The sequence below is a fragment of the Delphinus delphis genome, chromosome 14, assembly GCF_949987515.2.
Source record: "Delphinus delphis chromosome 14, mDelDel1.2, whole genome shotgun sequence".
In the NCBI taxonomy this organism is placed as follows: domain Eukaryota; kingdom Metazoa; phylum Chordata; class Mammalia; order Artiodactyla; family Delphinidae; genus Delphinus; species Delphinus delphis.
In genome coordinates, this window is record NC_082696.1 from 73185632 (window position 1) to 73207938 (window position 22307).

General features: G+C 42.2%; 1 protein-coding gene across 1 annotated transcript in view; it reads left to right on the top strand.

Annotated features, from left to right (window-relative positions):
- The first annotated feature begins 4412 nt into the window (after positions 1 to 4412).
- Positions 4413 to 22307, top strand: part of LOC132437174 (type 2 phosphatidylinositol 4,5-bisphosphate 4-phosphatase-like) — a 35222-nt gene continuing 17327 nt past the window's right edge. The window contains 2 exon segments of the mRNA XM_060030446.1: positions 4413 to 4781; positions 4875 to 5074. Of these exon segments, the coding sequence (XP_059886429.1) occupies positions 4413 to 4781; positions 4875 to 5074 (569 nt within the window).

Here is a 22307-nt window from a genome sequence, read left to right on the forward strand (position 1 = left end):
ACAGGTTGCATCAGACCGAAACTCTCCGGACCACCCAGTTCCAGAAACTGACCTGGAGACTTTCTGGACCACCCACTTCCAGGAACTGACCTGGGGACTTTCCACCCGGCCCAGCCTTCCCGCCTTTCGAGGGGCAGGACTAACGGTCCCAAGACTGATGCAACCGGCACCAGATATTGCCACGATACCCGAAGAGACCACCAAATAAGGATTATCCTGCGCCCTCCCAGATTCACCACACCCCTTTCCCTTCTTCCCCTATAAAATCTTGGCCAAGCCTCGCCCGGGTGCGACTTCTCTGGCCCCTTTCTCTCGGACCAGTGAACCTCGCCCGGGAGCGCTCCCTAATAAAGCTCACTTGAAGCTTTCCTCTGTTTCGCGGTGCCGTTTGTTAAGATCCGACCTTACATTTGGTGCCGAAACCCGGGAGGGGTACCAAGCCCCGTGGGTTACCGCGCGGGCCGCTCCTCCCCTCCCCCAGGAGACAACCAGGGAACCTCTACTCATCCACCCGATCCGGAAGAAAACGGGGTAAGTCCCCCTCCCTTGTTCCCTCCGACCCCCAGAGTCCCGGCCCACCGGACTCCCTGTCCCTAATCGCGGCCGCGTCAGGGACTCCTCCGTTCTCTCTCCGGGCCTCGGGCAACTGTGGAGACGTCCCAATCGCCTGACCACCCTCTGACCTGCCGTGAATTGGAGACTGAGACCAGGGACGCGTCTCTCCCTCTCCATTCACTCAGGGACAGACTAGAGGTCATGGGAACCTCACAATCGAAACCAGATCCTAAGACGCCCCTGGGGTGTCTCCTAGCCAATTTTACAGCCCTCAGTTTCTCCCAAGATCTCCGTCGCCGACGGCTTATCCTCGAGACAATCAATCCAAATGGCCTCCTGAAGGGACTTTCGATTTTAACATCCTCCGTGATCTAGATAATTACTGCCGCAGGACGGGCAAATGGTCTGAGGTCCCCTATGTCCAGGTTTTTTGGTATTTGCGCTCTCGCCCCTCCCTTTACATCAATTGTTCTACCTCTCAAATCCTCCTTGCCAAACAAACATCTCTTCCTTCCAAAACCTCAATCCCCTTGGAGGATGATTCCTCCCCACTAACCGACCCACCCGAATCTCTCGCCTCTCCCCCCTCCAGAGCTCCTCTCCAACCTCCACCCTACCCTGAAGCGGTCCCTCCTCCTCCTGAACCCTGCTCCGGCCCCTCCAACCGCTCCCCCGCCTCCCTCAACGGTTTCTCCTCCCACGCCCCTTGCTTCGCCAATTAGTGCACATACACGCTCTCACGACTCCCAAGATCCAAATCTCCTCTGCCCTCTGAGGGAGGTAGCAGGAGCGGAAGGACTGGTCAGAGTCCCTGTCCCTTTCTCTCCCCAGGACCTCTCTCAAATTGAAAAACGATTAGGCTCCTTCTCTGCCGACTCCTCCCACTACATCAAAGAATTTCGCTACCTATCTCAAGCTTACGATCTAACCTGGCACGATATCTTTGTGGTTCTGTCCTCTACCTTAACCCCTGACGAAAGGGAAAGAATTCAAACGGCTGCCCGAAACCATGCAGATCAGGTTCACCTTACCAACAACTCCATGCCTGTCGGAGCGACTGCCGTACCTGGCACCGATCCAGGCTGGACTTATCTGGGTGGCCAAGATGGCCGCCGTAAACGCCACCTCATGATCCAATGCCTCCTGGCTGGCATGCAGGCTGCCGCTCATAAGGTAGTCAATTTTGAAAAACTAAAAGAGATAACCCAAGAACCTAACGAAAATCCAGCTATCTTTCTCAATCGCCTTACAGAGGCCTTAACTCTCTACACCCGGCTGGATCCTGACACCCCGGCAGGGGCAGCGGTCCTGGCCACCCATTTTATCACCCAATCAGCCACGGACGTCCGAAAGAAATTAAAACGGGCAGAAGACGGCCCTCAAACCCCTATTCGAGGTCTGGTAAAGATGGCCTTTAAACTCTACAATGGCCGTGAGGATTTGGCAGAATCCAGCCGACAGGCTCGGGTGCACCAGAAGGTGGCCCTCCAAACCCAAGCTCTTGTAGCCGCCCTAAGGCCGGCCACCTCCCATGGATCACAGCATCCACGAGGTCCGCAAAAGGCAACCCCACCGGGGGCCTGCTTCAAATGCGGAAAAGGCGGCCACTGGGCTCGCCAATGTCCCAATCCCCGACCTCCTTCTAAGCCCTGTCCCAGCTGCGGGCTAATGGGCCACTGGAAGAGTGACTGCCCTACGACTGGCCCTCCCTCAGCATCTCCACGCAGGGGGCAGGCCGACCCAACAGCATTACCACTCGAACTGCTGGGATTGGCTGACGACTGACGGTGCCCGGACTCGAAGACCCCCATCACCCTCGCCGAGCCCAGGGTAACACTACAGGTAGCAGGTAAGTCCATCTCATTTCTGGTGGACATGGGGGCTACCTATTCGGTCCTGCCTACTTATTCCAGGCCAGTTTCTCCTTCCCAGATCTCGGTCATGGGTATTGATGGCAAACCATCCTTCCCACTCCAGACCGGTCCACTCCCATGTCATATCGAAGGACTCCCTTTTACTCATTCCTTCTTAGTCATACCATGCTGCCCAGTTCCCTTGCTAGGCCGAGATGTCCTTTTCCACTTAGGAGCCTCCCTCCAGCTGGTTAGACTTGACCCTAAGGTCCCCTCCTCCCAACTCCTGCTTCCTCTTCTCGGCCTGTCTCTAGAACCCTCCCCCTCCTATCCCCCTCTTCCAATCACACCGAACCCAATCAATGCCCAAGTCTGGGATACTAGCAACACACCATTCCCCCGTCCTCATCTGCCTAAAGGACCCCTCCAAATTTCCATCAAGACCCCAATTTCCCATCTCTTAGACTCACCTTAGGGGCCTACAACCTATTATCACCAGACTCCTAAACCAGGGACTCCTTATCCCCACTGGCTCTCCCTGCAACACCCCCATCCTGCCTGTCCGCAAGTCCTCTGGGGATTATCACCTGGTCCAGGACCTCCGACTAATCAATGAGGCCATAATTCCTCTCCACCCAGTAGAACCAAACCCATACACCTTGCTCTCCCATATCCCCCCATCCACAGCCCACTTTACGGTTCTGGATCTCAAAGATGCCTTTTTCACTATCCCCCACATCCCGACTCCTATTTCCTCTTCGCCTTTACCTGGACGGATCTGGATACTCATACTTCCAGTCAGCTCACCTGGACAGTTCTTCCCCAGGGCTTCCACGACAGTCCTCACCTCTTCGGTCAGGCGCTGGCACGGGACCTCACTTCCTGCTCCCTTACCCCCAGCACACTCCTTCAATATGTAGATGACCTCCTCCTTTGTAGCCCATCTCTCAGCCTCTCAAGACAACACACTGCAGATCTCCTCAATTACCTTGGCTCTCGTGGTTATCGGGTCTCCCCAGCCAAGGCTCAGTTATCTGTATCTTCTGTAACCTACCTGGGGCTCCACCTTACCCCTACCACAAAAGGTCTAACAGCCGATCGCACCTGGATTATCCATGAACTCCAGCCTTCGGAAACAGCGGAACAAATTCTCTCCTTTCTGGGCCTCGTAGGATTTTTCCGACACTGGATCCCTAACTTTGCTCTCCTCGCTAAACCCTTATATCTAGCCGCTAAAGAAACCCCTCAAGGACCCCTCACCTCTTCCGCCATTCGACAGGCCTTTCTCACCCTCCGTAACGCTCTGATATCTTCTCCTTCCCTTTCTCTGCTCAACCCAAACGACCTTTTCACCTTCTTGTGGATGAACGGGCCGGAATAGCCACTGGACTCCTTGCCCAGCCTGTAGGGCCTTCCTACCGCCCCGTGGCTTACCTCTCCAACCAGCTAGACCCAACCATTCGGGGATGGCAACCATGCCTTCGGGCCCTAGCAGCGGCAGCCGAACTGACCAGACACTCAAACTGACTCTGGCCCACCCACTAAGCGTGTTTTCCTCCCACCGGCTGGTCGACCTCCTAGGTCACAAGTCTCTCTCCCTCCTGGGCCCCTCCCGCATCCAGGAGTTCCACCTACTGTTCAGTGAAAAGCCTGCTATCTCCCTCGACTCCCCCCCCCCCCCGCCCCAAACCCGGCCTCCCTCTTGCCTATCTCTGATACCGGGACCTCCCCTTCCCACTCCTGCCCCCAAGTCGTAGAGGCCCTCAGCCCGCCTAGGGAGGGACGCTTTGATACTCCACTGTTAAACCCGGACCGCACCCTCTTCGTAGATGGCAGCTCAATACTCGGCCCCGACGGACGCTGCCGGGCGGCCTATGCAGTAGTAACCATCTCAGCCATTATCGAGGCCAACCGCCTCCCAGAAGGGACAACCTCTCAAAGGGCTGAACTGATAGCACTCGGGCCCTCGACCACTCTAAGGGCCAAAGGGCCATCTTTCTCCCTATGGTCGCAGGCATTTCCCTAGCCTCCTCTCTCGTTGCTGCGGGCACTGGGGAAGGAGCCCTAACACACAGTGTCTCAACATCCCGTGACCTAGAACAGAAACTCCAGCTAGCCATCGAGGCTTCTGCCACCTCCATCACCTCCCTCCAGCGCCAGATCACCTCAGTAGCCCGAGTTGCCCTCCAAAATCGACGCGCCCTGGACCTTCTGACAGCCGACAAAGGAGGTACCTGCCTCTTCCTACAGGAAGAGCGCTGCTACTACATCAACGAGACAGCGGTCGTTGAGGACAATGTAGATGCTCTCCGGCGCTTAAACGAAGAACTCCAATGCAGGCAGCGACAGTCCACCTCCCCCAGTTCCCGATTGGTGGCGATCCACCCTCTATACCTGGCTGACACCAGTCCTAGGCCCCTTAATTCTCATCTGTATCTTGCTCATGTTTGCTCCCTGTTTTCTTAGGTTCCTTCGCAGGCGCATGGAGGAAGCCTCTCGGGTGGCCACAAACCAAATGCTCCTCGGCCCTTACACCTTGCTTCCTACAGAATCATCCACTGGTCTCCCCTAAGCCTCGGACCTCTGGTCGCCCGACTCCCCTTTCGACGCCTCCATTCAGCAATAAGTAGCCAGAGATCAGAACGCCGCCCCATTACACCAAAGATGTAGGGATGTAAGGCCAACTGGCCCGAGGCAGGGGAACGCAATCAGATTCACAGGTTGCATCAAACCAAAACTCTCCGGACCACCCAGTTCCAGAAACTGACCTGGGGACCTTCCACCCGGCCCAGCCTTCCCGCCTTTCGAGGGGCAGGACTAACGGTCCCAAGACTGATGCAACCGGCACCAGATATTGCCACGATACCCGAAGAGACCACCAAATAAGGAATACCCTGCGCCCTCCCAGATTCACCACACCCCTTTCCCTTCTTCCCCTATAAAATCTTGGCCAAGCCTCGCCCGGGTGCGACTTCTCTGGCCCCTTTCTCTCGGACCAGTGAACCTCGCCCGGGAGCGCTCCCTAATAAAGCTCACTTGAAGCTTTCCTCTGTTTCGCGGTGCCATTTGTTAAGATCCGACCTTACAGGTGCCAGAAAGGAACATAGCCTTACCTTGATTTCAGCCTAGTGGGAACTGTATCAGACTTCTAACCTATGGAAATACAAGATGATAAATTTGTGTTGTTTTAATGCCACTGAATTTTTGGTAATTTGTTACATCAACGAGAGAATACTAATACAAATATATACTGCAAATATTTCTGCAAGATGTTTCCAAGGGTCTGTGAAGCTATTTACATAGAATGACTACGAACTTGGAAGGAGTAGCAATCAGACTTTAGGGACACTGGCTCTGAATTAATGCAAATGTGGAGGAATAAAATAGTACTGTGGTCCATGTGGAAGTTAGGTCAATAATAAATGGACCTTCAGCCTGAGTCCATCTTGTGTTCGTCCTAGTTAATCAAGTAAAACATCCTGTGGTGTTCCCACATGTTAATTTTATATTTGCAGTTGAAATAGCTATACTCAGCAAATGGAAAAAAATCCATAAGCTGGTTTTCTGACTCATGGAATGAGGGCTAATATGGTAGAAAGACCAAGTGGACATCCCTAAATTTACTCCTTCTTACCAAAATACTAAACCAAGTGCAGTACCACATTTCTGAGTGAATTATAGAGATTACCTGAACCATCAGCAACTTGAAAGATGCAGGGGTGATGATTCACAGCCTATCCTTGTTTAAATTGCCTGTTTGGCCAATGCAAAAGCTGGATGGGTCTATGACTGGGTTATTGTTAATGTCATCAAAGAGTGATTCTCACTGCAGCTTTCCTCCAGATGTGTATCTTTACCGGAGCAAATCAACACAGCCAGTGACATGTGGCATGCAGCTATTAATGTGGCAAATAAACTTTTCTCCATTGGCAAGGCATATCTGAAGTAATTGGATTTTACCTGGCAGGGACATCAATACACCTTTATTGTCTTACCTCAGGGCCTGTCCACAGGGACTTGAACTAATATCCCAAAGAATATCATGTTGGTCCACAACACTGATGACATTATGATTGCACCTGTGAATAGGAAGTACCAGACACTAGCTGTCAAGATGTTTTATGTCAGAGGGTGGAAGATAAACTCCCTGAAAATTTAGTCTCTAGTATATCAGTGAAATTTCTAGAGATTCAGTGGTCCATGTTATCTATGGGTATCTAAAGAAAAAGCAGGTTGCTGCACCCTGTAATTTCTACCAGTTGTTGAAAAGTGCAACCTATGATGGACCTCTATACTTAGAAAGCAACATAAACCACATGTGGGTGTGGTGCTCTTACATTTTACTTAACACATAAGTCAGCTAGTTGTGAGTGGGACCCAGAGCACGACACTACTCTGCAGCAGATTCAAGCTGTGGTGCAATTAATTTTTCCACTTAAGCCTTGTAACACAGTAGAAGCAACAGTAGTCAAAGTATCTCTGGCAAATTAAGATGCTCTAATGGAGGCCCTAGTTGGCCCCAAGAGGAGAATCAGTATAAACATCAAAATTTTCAGATAAAAACGACTTTCTTGTGTGGATAACTATTCTCGTTGGAGAAGCAATTATTTTATTTCTACTCAACTCTGGTAGAGACTGAAAGCCTGACTAAAGGAAACAAAGTGACTATTATAAATCGGATTTTTGGGCTTCCCTGGTGGCGCAGTGGTTGAGAGTCCGCCTGACGATGCAAGGGACACGGGTTCGTGCCCTGGTCCAGGAAGATCCCACATGCTGCAGAGTGGCTGGGCCCGTGAGCCATGGCCACTGAGCCTGCACATCTGGAGCCTGTGCTCCGCAACGGGAGAGGCCACAACAGTGAGAGGCACATGTACCGCAAAAAAAAAAAAAAATTTATATATATATATATATATATATATATATATATATATATATATAAAAATTGGCTTTTTTATAACAAAGTAGGTACAGTATTAGTTGACACAACAAGCCATGAGTTTAAGAAGATGCAGTATCAGTATCTTTAAGTGGAAAGGACATATACAATATCATGTCTTAACAGATCAGAAAACACAAGTATGTTGCTTGAGCAGATAGATCAGTTTCTCCTGATCCCTACTTCTGTGTGTTGCCCACCCTTCCTCAGGCTCCAGTTATGGAATCATGTGAGGTTCCCTATAATCAGGTGACAGAGAAAGAAAAAATCAGCCTTGTTTTTACAGGTGGATTTGCATTATATGTGGGCAGTGGAACTAATGAGATACTACTGTATTACAGCCCATCTCATGGGTGACTCTGAAGAAAAGTGAAGAAAAATCCTTTCACTTTTTCATCTGCCTGTTGGTCATCTGTAAGTCTTCTTTGGAGAAGTGCCTATTTAGATCTTCTACCCATTTTCTGATTGGGTTGGGGTGTTTTTTGATACGGAGCAGTATGGACCGTTTGTATGTTCTGGAGATTAATCCCTTGTTGGTTGCATCATCTGTAAATATTTTCTCCCATTCTGTACATTGTCTTTTCATTTTGTTTATAGTTTCCTTTGCTGTGCAAAAGATTTTAAGTTTAATTAGGTCCCCTTTTTTTATCTTTGCTCTTATTTCCATTATTCTAGAAGACGGATCCAAAAAGATATTGCTATAATTTATGTCAAAGGGTGTTCTGCCTATGTTTTCCTCTAGGAGTTTTATAGTATCTGGTCTTACATTTAGGTCTTTAATACATTTTGAGTTTGTTTTTGTGCATGGTGTGACAGTTGTTCTAATTTCATTCTTTTACATGTAGCTGTCCAGTTTTCCCAGCACCACTTATTGAAGAGACTGTCTTTCATCCATTGTATATTCTCTTACCTCCTTTGTTGTAGATTAATTGACCATAGATGTGTGGGTTTATTTCTGGGCTTTCTATCCTGTTCCATCGATCTATATTTCTGTTTTTGTGACAGTACCATACTGTTTTGATGACTGTAGCTTTATAGTATAGTCTGAAGTCAGGGATCCTGATTCCTCAGCTCTGCTTTTCTTTCTCAAGATTGCTTTGGCTATTTAGGGTCTTTCATTGTTCCATAAAATATTTTAAATTATGTGTTCTAGTTCTGTGGAAAATGCCATTCATAATTTGATAGGGATTGCACTGAATCTGTAGATTGCCTTGGGTAGTATAGTCATTTTAGGGAAATGCAAATCAAAACTACAATGAGGTATCACTTCACACCGGTCAGAATGGCCATCATCAAAAAGTCTACAAATAATAAGTGCTGGAGAGGATGTGAAGAAAAAGGAAGACTCCTACACTGTTGGTGGGAATGTAAATTGATACAGCCACTATAGTGAACAGTATGGAGGTTCCTTGAAAACCTGAAAATAGAGCTATCATATGATCCTGCAATCTCACTCCTAGACATATATCTGGGGAAAACCATAATTCAAAAAGATACATGTACCCCAATGTTCACTGAAATGCTATTTACAATAGCGAAGACATGGAAGCAACCTAAATGTCCATCAACAGATGAATGGATAAAGAAGATGTGAGATATATTTACAATGGAGTATTATTCAGCCATAAAAAAGAATGAAATAATGCCATTTGCAGCAACATGGTTGGACCTGGAGATTATCATACTAAGTGAAGTAAGCCAAACATAGAAAGACAAACATCATATGGTATCACTTATATGTGGAACCTTAAAAAATGATACAAATGAACTTATTTACAAAAGAGAAAGCGATTCAGAGCTCTTTACTGAGCTCTGCCCACCAGAGCATCACCCAGCTCTACCCAACACCAGTCCCTCCCATCAGGAAACTTGCACAAGCCTCTTAGAGAGCCTCATCCACCAGAGGGCAGACAGCAGAAGCAAGAACTAGAATCCTGCAGCCTGTGGAACAAAAACCACATTCACAGAAAGATAGACAAGATGAAAACGCAGAGGACTATGTGCCAGATGAAGGAACAAGATACAACCCCAGGAAACCAACTAAATGAAGTGGAGATAGGCAACCTTCCAGAAAAAGAATTCAGAATAATGATAGTGAAGATGAGCCAGGACCTAGGAAAAAGAATGGAGGCAAAGATCAAGAAGATGCAAGAAATGTTTAACAAAGACTTAGAAGAATTAAAGAACAAACAAACAGAGATGAACAATACAATAACTGAAATGAAAACTACACTAGAAGGAAACAATAGCAGAAGAACTGAGACAGAAGAACGGATAACTGACCTGGAAGAAAGAATGGTGGAATTCACTGCTGCAGAACAGAATAAAGAGAAAAGAATGAAAAGAAATGAAGACATCCTAAGAGACCTCTGGGACAACATTAAACACAACACATTCACATTATAGGGGTCCCAGAAGGAGAAGAGACAGAGAAAGGACCAGAGAAAATATCTGAAGAGATTATAATCGAAAATTTCCATAACATGGGAAAGGAAATAGCCACCGAAGTCCAGGAAGCGCAGAGAGTCCCATACAGGACAAACCCAAGGAGAAACACGCCGAGATACATAGTAATCAAATTGGCAAAAAATAAGACAAAGAAAAATTATTGAAAGCAGCAAGGGAAAAATGACAACATATAAGGGAACTCCCATAAGGTTAACAGCTGATTTCTCAGCAGAAACTCTACAAGCCAGAAGGGAGTGGCATGATATACTTAAAGTGATGAAAGGGAAGAAACTACAACCAAGATTGCTCTACCCAGCAAGGATCTCATTCAGATTCGATGGAGAAATCAAAAGATTTACAGACAAGCAAAAGCTAAGAGAATTCAGCACCACCTAAACTACAACAAATGCTAAAGGAAATTCTCTAAGTGAGAAACACAAGAGAAGAAAAGGACCTACAAAAACAAAACCAAAACAATTAAGAAAATGGTCATAGGAGCATACATACCAATAATTACCTTAAACATGAATGGATTAAATGCTCCAACCAAAAGACACAGGCTCACAGAATGGATATAAAAACAAAACTCATATATATGATGTCTACAAGAGACCCACTTCAGACCTAGGGACACATAGAGACTGAAAGTGAGGGGATGAGAAACATATTCCATGCAAATGGAAATCAAAAGAAAGCCGCAGTAGCAATACTCATATCAGATAAAATAGACTTTAAAGAATGTTACAAGAGACAAGGAAGCACACTACATAATGATCAAGGGATCAATCCAAGAAGAAGATACAAAAATTATAAATATATATGCATCTAACATAGGAAAAAATACATAAGGCAACTGCTAACAGCTATAAAAGAGGAAACAGTAACACAACAATAGTGGGGGACTTTAATCCTCACTTACACCAATTGACAGATTATCCAAACAGAAAATTGATTAGGAAACACAAGCTTTAAATGAAACAATAGACCAGATAGATTTAATTGATATTTATAGCACATTCCATCCAAAAACAGAAGATTAAACTTTCTTCTCAAGTGCACATGGAACATTCTCCAGGATAGATCACATCTTGGGTCACAAATCAAGCCTCAGTAAATTTAAGAAAATTGAAATCATATCAAGCATCCTTTCTGATCACAATGCTATGAGATTAGAAATGAATTACAGGGGGAAAAACGTAAAAAACACGAACACATATGTTACTAAATAACCAAGAGATCACTGAAGAAATTAAAGAGGAAATCAAAAAATACCTAGAGACAAATGACAATGAAAACACGACAGTCCAAAACCTATGGGATGCAGCAAAAGCAGTTCTAAGAGGGAAGTTTATAGCTATACAAGCCTACCTCAGGAAGCAAGAAAAACCTCAAATAAACAATCTAACCTTACATCTAAAGGAACTAGAGAAGGAAGAACAAACAAAACCCAAAGTTAGCCGAAGGAAAGAAATCATAAAGATCAGAGCAGAAATAAATTAAATACAAACAAAGAAAACAATAGCAAAGATCAATAAAACTAAAAGCTGGTTATTTGAGAAGATATAACTGATAAACCATTAACCAGACTCACCAAGAAAAAGAGGGAGAGGACTCAAATCAATAAATTTAGAAATGAAAAAGAAGTTGCAACAGACACCGCAGAAATACAAAGCATACTAACAGATTTCTACAAGCAAATCTATGCCAATAAAATGGACAACCTGGAAGAAATGGACAAATTCTTAGAAAGGTATAACCTTCCAAGACTGACGCAGGAAGAAATAGAATATATGAACAGACCAATCACAAGTAATGAAATTGAAACTGTGATTAAAAATCTCCCAACAAACAAAAGTCCAGGACCAGATGGCTTCACATATGAATTCCATCAAACATTTAGAGAAGAGCTAACACCCATCCTTCTCAAACTCTTCCAAAAAATTGCAGAGGAAGGAACACTCCAAAACCCATTCTATGAGGCCACCATCTCCCTGATACCAAAACCAGACAAAGATACTACAAAGAAGAAAATTACAGACCAATATCACTGAGGAATATAGATGCAAAAATCCTCAACAAAATACTAGCAAACAGAATCCAACAACATATTAAAAGGATCATACACCATGATTAAGTGGGATTTATCCCAGAGATTCATGGATTCTTCAATAAATGCAAATCAATCAATGTGATACACCATATTAACAAATTGAAGAATAAAAATCATATGATCATCTCAGTAGATACAGAAAAGGATTTTGACAAAATTCAACACTGATATATGATAAAAACACTCCAGAAAGTGGGCATAGAGGGAACCTACCTCACCATAATAAAGGCCATATACGACAAACCCACAGCAAACATCATTCTCAATGGTGAAAAACGGAAAGCATTTCCTCTAAGATCAGGAACAAGACAAGGATGTCCACTCTCAACTCTATTATTCAATATAGTTTTGGAAGTCCTAGCCACGGCAATCACAGAAGAAAAAGAAATACAAGGAATACAAATTGGAAAAGAATATGTAAAACTGTCACTTTGCAGATGACATGATACTATACATAGAGAATCCTAAAGATGCTACTGGAAAACTACTAGAGTTAATGAATTTGGTAAAGTTGCAAGATAAAAAATTAATGCACAGAATTCTCTTGCATTCCTATATACTAATGATAAAAAATCTGAAAGAGAAATTAAGGAAACACTTCCATTTACCATTGCAACAAAAAGAATAAAATACCTAGGAATAAACCTACCTAGGGAGACAAAAGACCTGTAAGCAGAAAACTATGACACTGATGAAACTAATTAAAGATGATACCAACAGACAGAGAGATATACAATGTTCTTAGGTTGGAAGAATCAATATTGTGAAAATGACTATACAAAATCTACAAAAATACAAAAATCTACAGATTCAATACAATCCCTATCAAATTACCTATGGCATTTTTTACAGAACTAGAACAAAAAATCTTAAAGTTTCTATGGAGACACAGAAGACCCTGAATAGTCAAAGCAGTCTTGAGAGAAAAAAGTGGAGCTGGAGGAATCAGACTCCCTGACTTCAGACTATACTACAAAGCTACAGTCATCAAGACAATATGGTACTGGCACAAAAACAGAAATATAGATCACTGGAACAAGATAGAAAGCCCAGAGACAAACCCATGCGCCTATAGTCAACTAATCTATGACAAAGGAGGCAAGGATATACAATGGAGAAAAGATAGTCTCTTCAATAAGTGGTGCTGGGAAAACTGGACAGCTCCATGTAAAAGAATGAAATTAGAACCCTCCCTAACACCATACACAAAAATAAACTCAAAATGGATTAGAGACCTAAATGTGAGCCCAGACACTATAAAACTCCTAGAGGAAAACAGGAAAAACACTCTTTGACATAAATCACAGCAAGATCTCTTTTGATCCACCTCCTAGAGTAATGGAAATAAAAACAAAAATAAACAAATGGGACCTAATGAAACTTAGAAGCTTTTGCACAGCAAAGGAAACCATAAAAAAAAAAAAAAAGAGAACCCTCAGAATGGGAGAAAATATTTGCAAACAAATCAATGGACAAAGGATTGATCTTCAAAATATATTAACAGTTCATGCAGCTCAATATTAAAAAAACAACGCAATCCAAAAATGGGCAGAGGACCTAAATAGACATTTCTCCGAAGAAGACATACAAATGGCCAAGAAGCACATGAAAAGCTGCTCAACATCACTAATTATTAGAGAAATGCAAGTCAAAACTACAATGAGGTATCACCTCATACCAGGTAGAATGGGCATCATCAGGAAATCTACAAACAACAAGTGCTGGAGAGGGTGTGGAGAAAAGGGAACCTTCTTGCACTGTTGGTGGGAATGTAAGTTGATACAGCCACTATGGAGAACAGTGTGGAGGTTCCTTAAAAAACTAAAAATAGAACTAGCATACGATCCAGCAATCCTACTACTGGGCATATACGCAGAGAAAACCCTAATTCAAAAAGGCACATGCACCCCCGTGTTCATTGCAACACTATTTACAATAGTCAGGTCATGGAAGCAACCTAAATGCCCATCGACAGACAACTCGATAAAGATGTGGTACATATATACAATGGCATATTACTCAGCCATAAAAAGGAACGAAATTGGGTCATTTGTAGAGATGTGAATGGACCTAGAGACTGTCATACAGAGTGACGTAAGTCAGAAAGAGAAAAACAAATATCGTATATTAACGCGTATATGTGAACCTAGAAACTTGGTACAGATGAACTGGTTTACAGGGCAGAAATTGAGACACAGATGCAGAGAACAAACGTATGGACACCAAGGGGGGAAAGCGGCAGGGGGACGGGGGTGGTGTGATCAATTGGGCGATTGTGATTGACATGTGTACACTGATGTGTATAAAATTGTTGACTAATAAGAACCTGCTGTATAAAACACTAAATAAAATAAAATTCATAAATTTTAAAAATTAAAAAAAAAATAAAACGTCCTACCAGGAAAAAAACAAAAACAAAAACACTTGTGATTCAGTAATGACCACACTGGGGCATTAAGCCTTCCTGTTAAATTTTTTAGGAAAATCAAGTCATCTTAATTTGGGTTTCTCATGATTGTGTTCATTTTTACCTAATAGTTATTTTAAACACTTTTTCTAATAATTAGAATAAGATGTTTAACATACATTGGTAGATTTGTGCTTTGCTTGAGGTTTTCTATTTCCAAATGTATTTTAAATATCAAATATTTTATTTCACTGATATGTTTTTAATTTTGTGAACTCTACTTTTTTAAAAACAAAATATACTCATATTGGTATTTCAGTATTAGGCAAAATAATGACCAAAAAACTGGCATTGGTCTTCCCTGGTGGCTCAGTGGTTAAGAATCTGCCTGCCAATGCAGGGGACACGGGTTTGAGCCCTGGTCTGGGAAGATCCCACATGCCGCGGAGCAACTAAGCCCGTGAGCCACAACTACTGAAGCCCTTGTGCCTAGAGCCCACGATCCGCAACAAGAGAAGCCACCACAATGAGATGCCTGCGCCCAGCAACGAAGAGTAGCCCCCGCTCACCGCAACTAGAGAAAGGCCACACACAGCAACATGGACCCAACACAGACAAAAATAAATAAATTAAATAAATATTTTTTTTAAAAAAAGCATTATAAAGATATGAATATGATCATAAATTTTGAAAACCCAGGTTAACTATTTTAAAATCTGCATATTGTCTACATTTGTTTCTTGAAACTCTCACCAGAAGTATTGCAAATTCATTTATTTTCAAAGCAACATCAAAATAGACCACACATGTAATGGATGAGCTTGGATGGGAGAATTTATATATTGGCTATATGGACTTGAAAATCAAATCAGTGTGCGATGTTAGACACAATCAAAAGTGGGCAACTTGATATATATTCCATGTGGTATGAAACAGAGCAGCTATTTGAAGATGAAGGAAAACGATTCAACTAAGAAATAAACAGTGATGAAATGATCAGCTGAGCAACAAAGGGAAGTTCTTAAGTTCTAGCAACTATTCAAGATCTTAAAGCCTTATGAAACCAGAAAAACAAGCTTCCTTCTAAGACATACAATGTAATGCATTAATTACTACTACTACTTATTATTATTTCTTACTCTGAAAAGAATAATTTTAATTTTGTGGGTGAAAAAATGATAAATAAGGATGAAATATAATAAGACAGAACTAGAACATAACTTTTTGCAATCTGCAGCCAAATGTGCTAATATAATTTGAAAAATACAAAGGGTTTCAAGTCAGAGTGAGAACGTATCTAGCTTGGTGTCAGGAGAGGCTTCTTACTGAAAGTAGCATTTTTGGTCAGCCTATGTCTGGTTGATGTTATTAAACCAAAGTGTAACCTGACACCAATGAAAATTTGAATTCAGAATTATCAGCGAAATCAATAAACAATAAATAAGTGTTGCAATCCTCAATTTTTAAAGCTATGAGTTATTTTAAGAAAAATAAAACTATCAAGTACTCTCAGGTTAGTTGAAATTTCAAAATTAGTCGAATACTATGTCAACAAAAGAAACCAAAGCAAATATGCATTTGCAAATCCCCCTTCCAAGGATTCCAATACACCCCCTTCCAATTTCTGTTTCCTAGTTTCATTCCTTCTCATTTAGAATCACAATATGGTATACGAGTTCACGATAAATAGTCTGTGACTATTATCTACCCACCAAATATTTATTGAGCAGTTACTATTTGTAAGGCAATATGAAATTAAGGAAGGAGTCATACTCAATACATATATATATATGTATATATATACTCACATCTATGAAAAAGAAAGATATAGAGATATGAGTATAATGAGTAGAAGTAAGTATGGAATAGTGAATGAAGATGGTATTTTCAAATGGAGTGTTATGAAGACTTTGAGGATGTAGTGATATTTGAACTGAACCTTGAAGTGTGGATATGATTTGGTGTACAGAACTGGGGAGATGTAGCTGGAAAGACATCTCTGAAAACTTTCTGAGAAAGAACAGAAATGTCAATCACATCCAGGTACCTTAATAGGGAACTCCATGGAGGCAGTTGCTGGAACATAAACTGTGGGAAGAATAAGGAGAATTATTTTTGGAAAATAATATTTGAGCCAAATTATAAGGCAAGGGAAGGAAGAGCACAGGATGACAGAGATTGCAAGACAAGGCATGAAGGAATGCCCTGTTCATCCCATTTCTTAGAGCCCAGTTACTAAAAGGACCTCGTTTTGATAGTTTTCTCCCCCAACTCTGCTTTTATCACCATATGAAGGCCTCCAAACCTTGTAAGCCTCTAGGTTTTGATGGGAAATCATTGCTGTTTCCTTGCCATTTTCTAGTAGAACCGCTGAATTTCAGAGCTGAAAGATGTCTCATCTGTCAATTAGGTGAGTCTCCCATTTTTATATGAGAACACTGAGGCTCGGAGAAATTGAGTACCTCATTCAGAATCACACAGGTAACTATTGTCAACTCTCTAATGAAAATCCGAGTCTCTACCTTGCCAGTTGAGTGTGCTTATGAATCTATGTGTGCCTTGCCTGTAGCCTGCCCCATTCTGCATCCAGAGTTATCAAGGGACCTATGAAGAGGCAAACAGAAACAGTGTTTGGAAGGGTGACGCCAATGGAGAAAGTCATTTTAAATACAACACTAAGGATGCAGCTGACACACAGATATTAATTTTAAGGCTGATAGCTTCTACCCACCTGATGGTGTTGATACAAACATTGATAAGTCATCTCCATTGATAAGCTCATGTTTTTGGAAGAGGAGTTATGGAGGCATATACATTAAGTTTATGAGGCAGCTATGCTTCAACAATCCCTTTGCCTTCCCCAATCGTTCCTTAACAAAACCAGGGACAGAGCAGCCATCCGTATCAAGCCTGCACCACTCAGAATCAGACACTCTATCTGCAAAGGATCCACAGACTCGCCAGCTCCAATGACACGAGTTATAGCTAAGAACAGAACACTATAAGCTTCAATTATATCCAATAAAGAAAAAGTCTATTTATAGAGACTCAAACAATGGTTGGATCTAATGCAAACTTAATGGTCTCTGTATTTGCCAGGATTATTTGGCTTTTTGTATTCTGCCAGTTCCAGGCTAAACATAGTGTAGTACATGGGTAACTCCCTCTGTATCTGAACAGAGAGGCAGACAGGCTGCCAGAGCACCACATGTAAAAGACCTAATTGAGGGGGAGGGGATGGGTTGGTCATCTGCTCCTAGAGGCTTCTGTACTTAATGAGAGTGCAAACCTACTACATTACTACACAGCTGACTCAGTGAGACTTGTGGTCCACATCGTCTACAGAAGCTACTCAGAATTCACAAAGGTGGAGTGTTAACTGAAAGAGGACTCTATGGAGAGAACCCCGAATTAGCTACTACCAGCCAATGAATGACCTCTTTTGACTCAGTCTCCCTTGTCCCAAACTGAGCGTACTTTTTGCCAGACTATAAAAGACCCAGGACATACCAAAGTACTTCAGAATCTGACTGCTTTAATTCTGGTTTTCTGCCATTTCTGAGCTTTTTTCTGTGTGATGCAGGGGAAATTACTCAGCTTAATTTGCTCTTCTGTAAAAAGGAGCTGCAAGGAAGCATCTTGGTATAAACATTACATGTAAAACATCTAGCAAAACCCCTCGTACATGGTAGACACTCAGGAAATTTTAGTACATTGTAGCTCCTTTATCATTCGGGATTTTATTGCAGCATGGATCCTAGGCTCTTAAATATTATTTGGTCTTCCTTTCACATAATCTATATATAATTAATTAGAATAAATCATAAATCCAGAAATGATGATAAAACATCATCTTAGTTTATTTCCTTCTCTCTAGGAGGTAGACATTATTCAATTACTGGAATTAGATCTACCTTCCCAGTTATTACAATTTGTTACTTTATAGTTCAAGAGAAAGTGAATGAGTCCAGATATTGAGAAAGAAAAATAAAGCCACATGTGGAACTGTGACACTAAATTATTCAAGTTCATAGATTCATTTAATCCACTCTTTTAAATTGAGAGAATTGGAATTAAGTAATTAAGAGGCCACAGCTCCTGTCTTTAGAAAGTTAAAATTTAGCAGGGGAAGCAGAAAGCTAAACAAACTGTGTGTGTGTGTGTGTGTGTGTGTGTGTGTGTGAGAGAGAGAGAGAGAGAGAGAGAGAGAGAGAGAGAGAGGGAGAGAGAGTAAACAGAACGGTGTATACAGTTTTATGAAAACACTCAAGATGGAGCAAGTTCCTGTTCAGACACCACTTCTTCAAACCACCCTTGTTAGTATACTATTTTTTAAAGGACTTTCCCTGATAGAATGTTACTATAGCACCTTCAAATAAACTGTTCTCACCCAAATTCAACTATTTCTGTTTTATAAAATCTCAAGTTATTCTTATCCGGGGAACTCAGTGAACAATGAAAGAACATAGTTGCGAGTACGTCAAAAATATACTGGGTTAACTGCATACAGATTACTAAGCAATTAACATAGGAATATTAACAGTTTAGTAGCTTTGTCTTATACAACAAAGGCATTCTTGTTAACAGTCTTTTCAGGGTCCCTGATAGATTTCATGTAATTTCATCTAATTGAATTGATCAGTGCTTCTTCGATTCTCTGAGCCACTAGGAGGCCTCACAATGACTGAAAGACTTGGCTGGCTCACCTTTCTGGAATCACGTTGATGATTACAGAGGCTGCTGGTCAGAAGTGGCCACACCCTCCACCTCACTCCAAAGTTATTTAAGGGTTTCTAGGGCTCCTGTAAGCCCTCGAAGTGGTCTATTTGTCTATTCCCTGAAGGAAGGATTGTTTTTCCAGTAAAACCTAAGCAAGTCTTTTAGAAAACTGTCCTCCCAGGAAGCTCAGTTAACTGTTTGTCATTGGTCCTATTTACCACTTCAAAACTTCCTAAACTCTGCCCAGAAACTGGCAGCCTTAAGTTGTGTTTCACAACAATATACTGATGGTTGGAATTAGAAATCTTCAAATGTTTACTTGCCCACTAAGGATGGACTACAGACTCTGAAATACAGAAGGTCCTTATTACCTGAGGGTCATTTGCAGTGGGAAAAACTATATAAATTATTTAAGATAGGGATAAATTAATACATTTTTTAAAAAATCAAGGGACGTTATCTTAAAAATGAAACTAAATTAAGATGCTGTTTGATTTTTTATTCATTAACTTCAAAATGTAATTGAAATTCTACTTAATTCTTACAATGGAGGAAAAATATTTTTAAATCAATCACATGTTATATGAAAGCTCTGAATGACAACTTTCTTCAGGTTATATTTCATCTTTACAACAGATATTTTAGATCTTCATCCGTTTCCCTGAGGGCTTCTGTTAGTCATTTGAAAATCAAATCATGCTCTTTAGAAGCATCAATCTTATCATTACCCTTGTTATTTTTTCTTAACCAGTATTAAGCAGTCTAAACATGCTAATTCTAATGTCAGTGATTTGCCTGTGGTTTGATCAAGTCTCCAATACAGTATTGGAAAATTAGCATTTTCGTCTTAACTGATGTTCATTCTCTGTGCCTTGTATTATTTAGTGTTAACGATATCAAAGATCAGTAGGATGAGAAGTAGAGCAGAGTGTTACTTAGTTATCAGTTGGGGACTTAATTTTATAAAGGGTTGATCCGTTTGTAAATATGTTCTTATTATGATGCCCTCTACCTCCTTAATTATAACTTTTCTAAATCATAGGACACAGATAATGAATATTTAGATAATGTGGACCCTTATATTTTCTTTTCATTGTTCTTAGTAACTGTCAGCCCAGCTTGTTGTCCATGATTAATTCAGGGGATTGTCTACATGTCACCATGCAAAAACAAAAGTTACTTGATTGCTCAAATTCTTCTTAAGGGAGTAGGCCAGCAGTGAGGAATTGTCACGCCATTTAGTGATCCTCCCAGTTCCAATCCAAGGCATGATAATGTTGCAATTGTTTCGGTAGTGGAGGTGTCCAGTTCAAATCTCATGACTCCGAGGGGAAACTATGAAGAATTGTTACCAAATGCCTGGTTCATCCTGGTAGAAATGTAATCAGAGTGGAAGTGGAAGTGCCTGCTTGGCACAGTCCTAGTCCAAGGATCAGCAGTTGCATCAGAGAGAAGTCTGACGATCTAAGAATCCAGAGCTCTGGATCCTGGCCCTAGCTCTTCCTCTAACTATGAGTAGAACTTCATAAAAGCCTCTGTGACCCCCATTAGTTCAGTTTCTGTATCTGCCAAATTGGATAATAATTTGTTTCCTCCTAATCCTTGTAATAGGCTGAATAATGAGCCCCTGACGATGTCCATGTCCTAAATTTCCTAGAACCTGTGAATATGTCACCTTACATGTTCAAAGGGATGTTTCTGATGTGACTAAGGATTGGGGGATGGGAATATTATCCTAGATTATCTAACTGGGTCCAATGTAATCACAAGGGTCCTTACAAGAGGGAGGCAGGGGGATCAGAGTGAGTAGCAGAAAAGGTCACCATGGAAGCAAGAGGTTGGAGTGATGTGAAGAAGGGGTCATGAGGCAAGGGGAGCAGGCAGCCTCTAGAAACTGAAAAAGGTAAGGGAATGGATTCTCCCCTGAAGCTTCCCAATGGAACACACCCCCACTGACATCTTGATTCTATACTTCTGACTCCCAGAACTGTGAAAAAATAGATTTATGTTGCTTTAAGCCCTCAACTTTTTGGCGATTTTCACAGCAGCAATAGGAAATTAATACAATGTGTAAATGACTAGGAAAATCAACAGAGCAGTAAGTTTGAGATCCCTCAGGAAAAGTCAAAAGAAGCATTTCAAAGCAAGATGACATGGTAGGTCATACTCTGTCCATAGATAATTAGTAAAAAATTCCACGAATTATAAACGCGTATGAACCAGGATTGGGTCGTTCCTTGGTTTTTACATGCTTTAAGTACAATTAGACGTACAATTAGACGTGGCATGAAGGCCTCAGCTTTCTTGATTACGTCACAAGGGTCTCCAGGTGTAGTCTACCTTATCACTCCCATGACCTTCAATCATCCACTATGCTGTCCATCTAACCTCATACCTTTCCCCCTTTTTGCTCTTCTCCTCCCACACCTCTTCTTGCTTTCTGAAAATGTGACCGCTGCACTTTGTCAGAAAACAAAACACTGAAAAGCACCTGAAACTGTAACATCTTCAGGGCAATTTTCTCAGCATATAAGCAGCTAGTCCCTTGTTTAGGAAGAAAGAATGGGGTGAGAGCAAGGGATAGCTTGAAACACACCATAAATATTCAGACTCTAACTTGGAAGTCCACAAAGGAAATGCATCTCTCACGTTATTAATATCCTGGTCATCACTTTTTGCCTCCAAATAAACTTGTTCTAAAGCCAATCAGTCCAATGTTCGAAACTTCAAATGTGACATAGAAATATTTACAAGGACGGGAGTTATTACTTCGAGTATTATGTATAGTCCCTAGGTTTATTAAGTGTGATATTGTGATTTATAATGAGAAATATATACTTGGTCTTCTTCCCCTTCCTGGCACAGACGTCCTAAAACCATTGGAATTTCCTAATTGTTGAGAGCAACGAAGGTGTCTTTTGTTATGTTAATGAGGTGACTTTTGGAAAGCTTTCCAAGGTAACCTAAGGAGGGAGTTGTTTGCCAGTAAAGCCAACCTTGTGATTAGAGGATTGAAACTTTCAATCTCACTCCTCACCTTCGACCTCCAGGGAGTGGAGTGAGGAAGAAGATTGAGTTCAATCATCAAAGACCAATGATTTTTTTTTTTTTTTTTTTTTGCGGTACACGGGCCTCTCACTGTTGTGGCCTCTCCCGTTGTGGAGCACAGGCTCTGGACGCGCAGGCTCAGCGGCCATGGCTCACGGGGCCAGCCGCTCCGCGACATGTGGGATCTTCCCAGACCGGGGCACGAACCCGTGTCCCCTGCATCGGCAGACG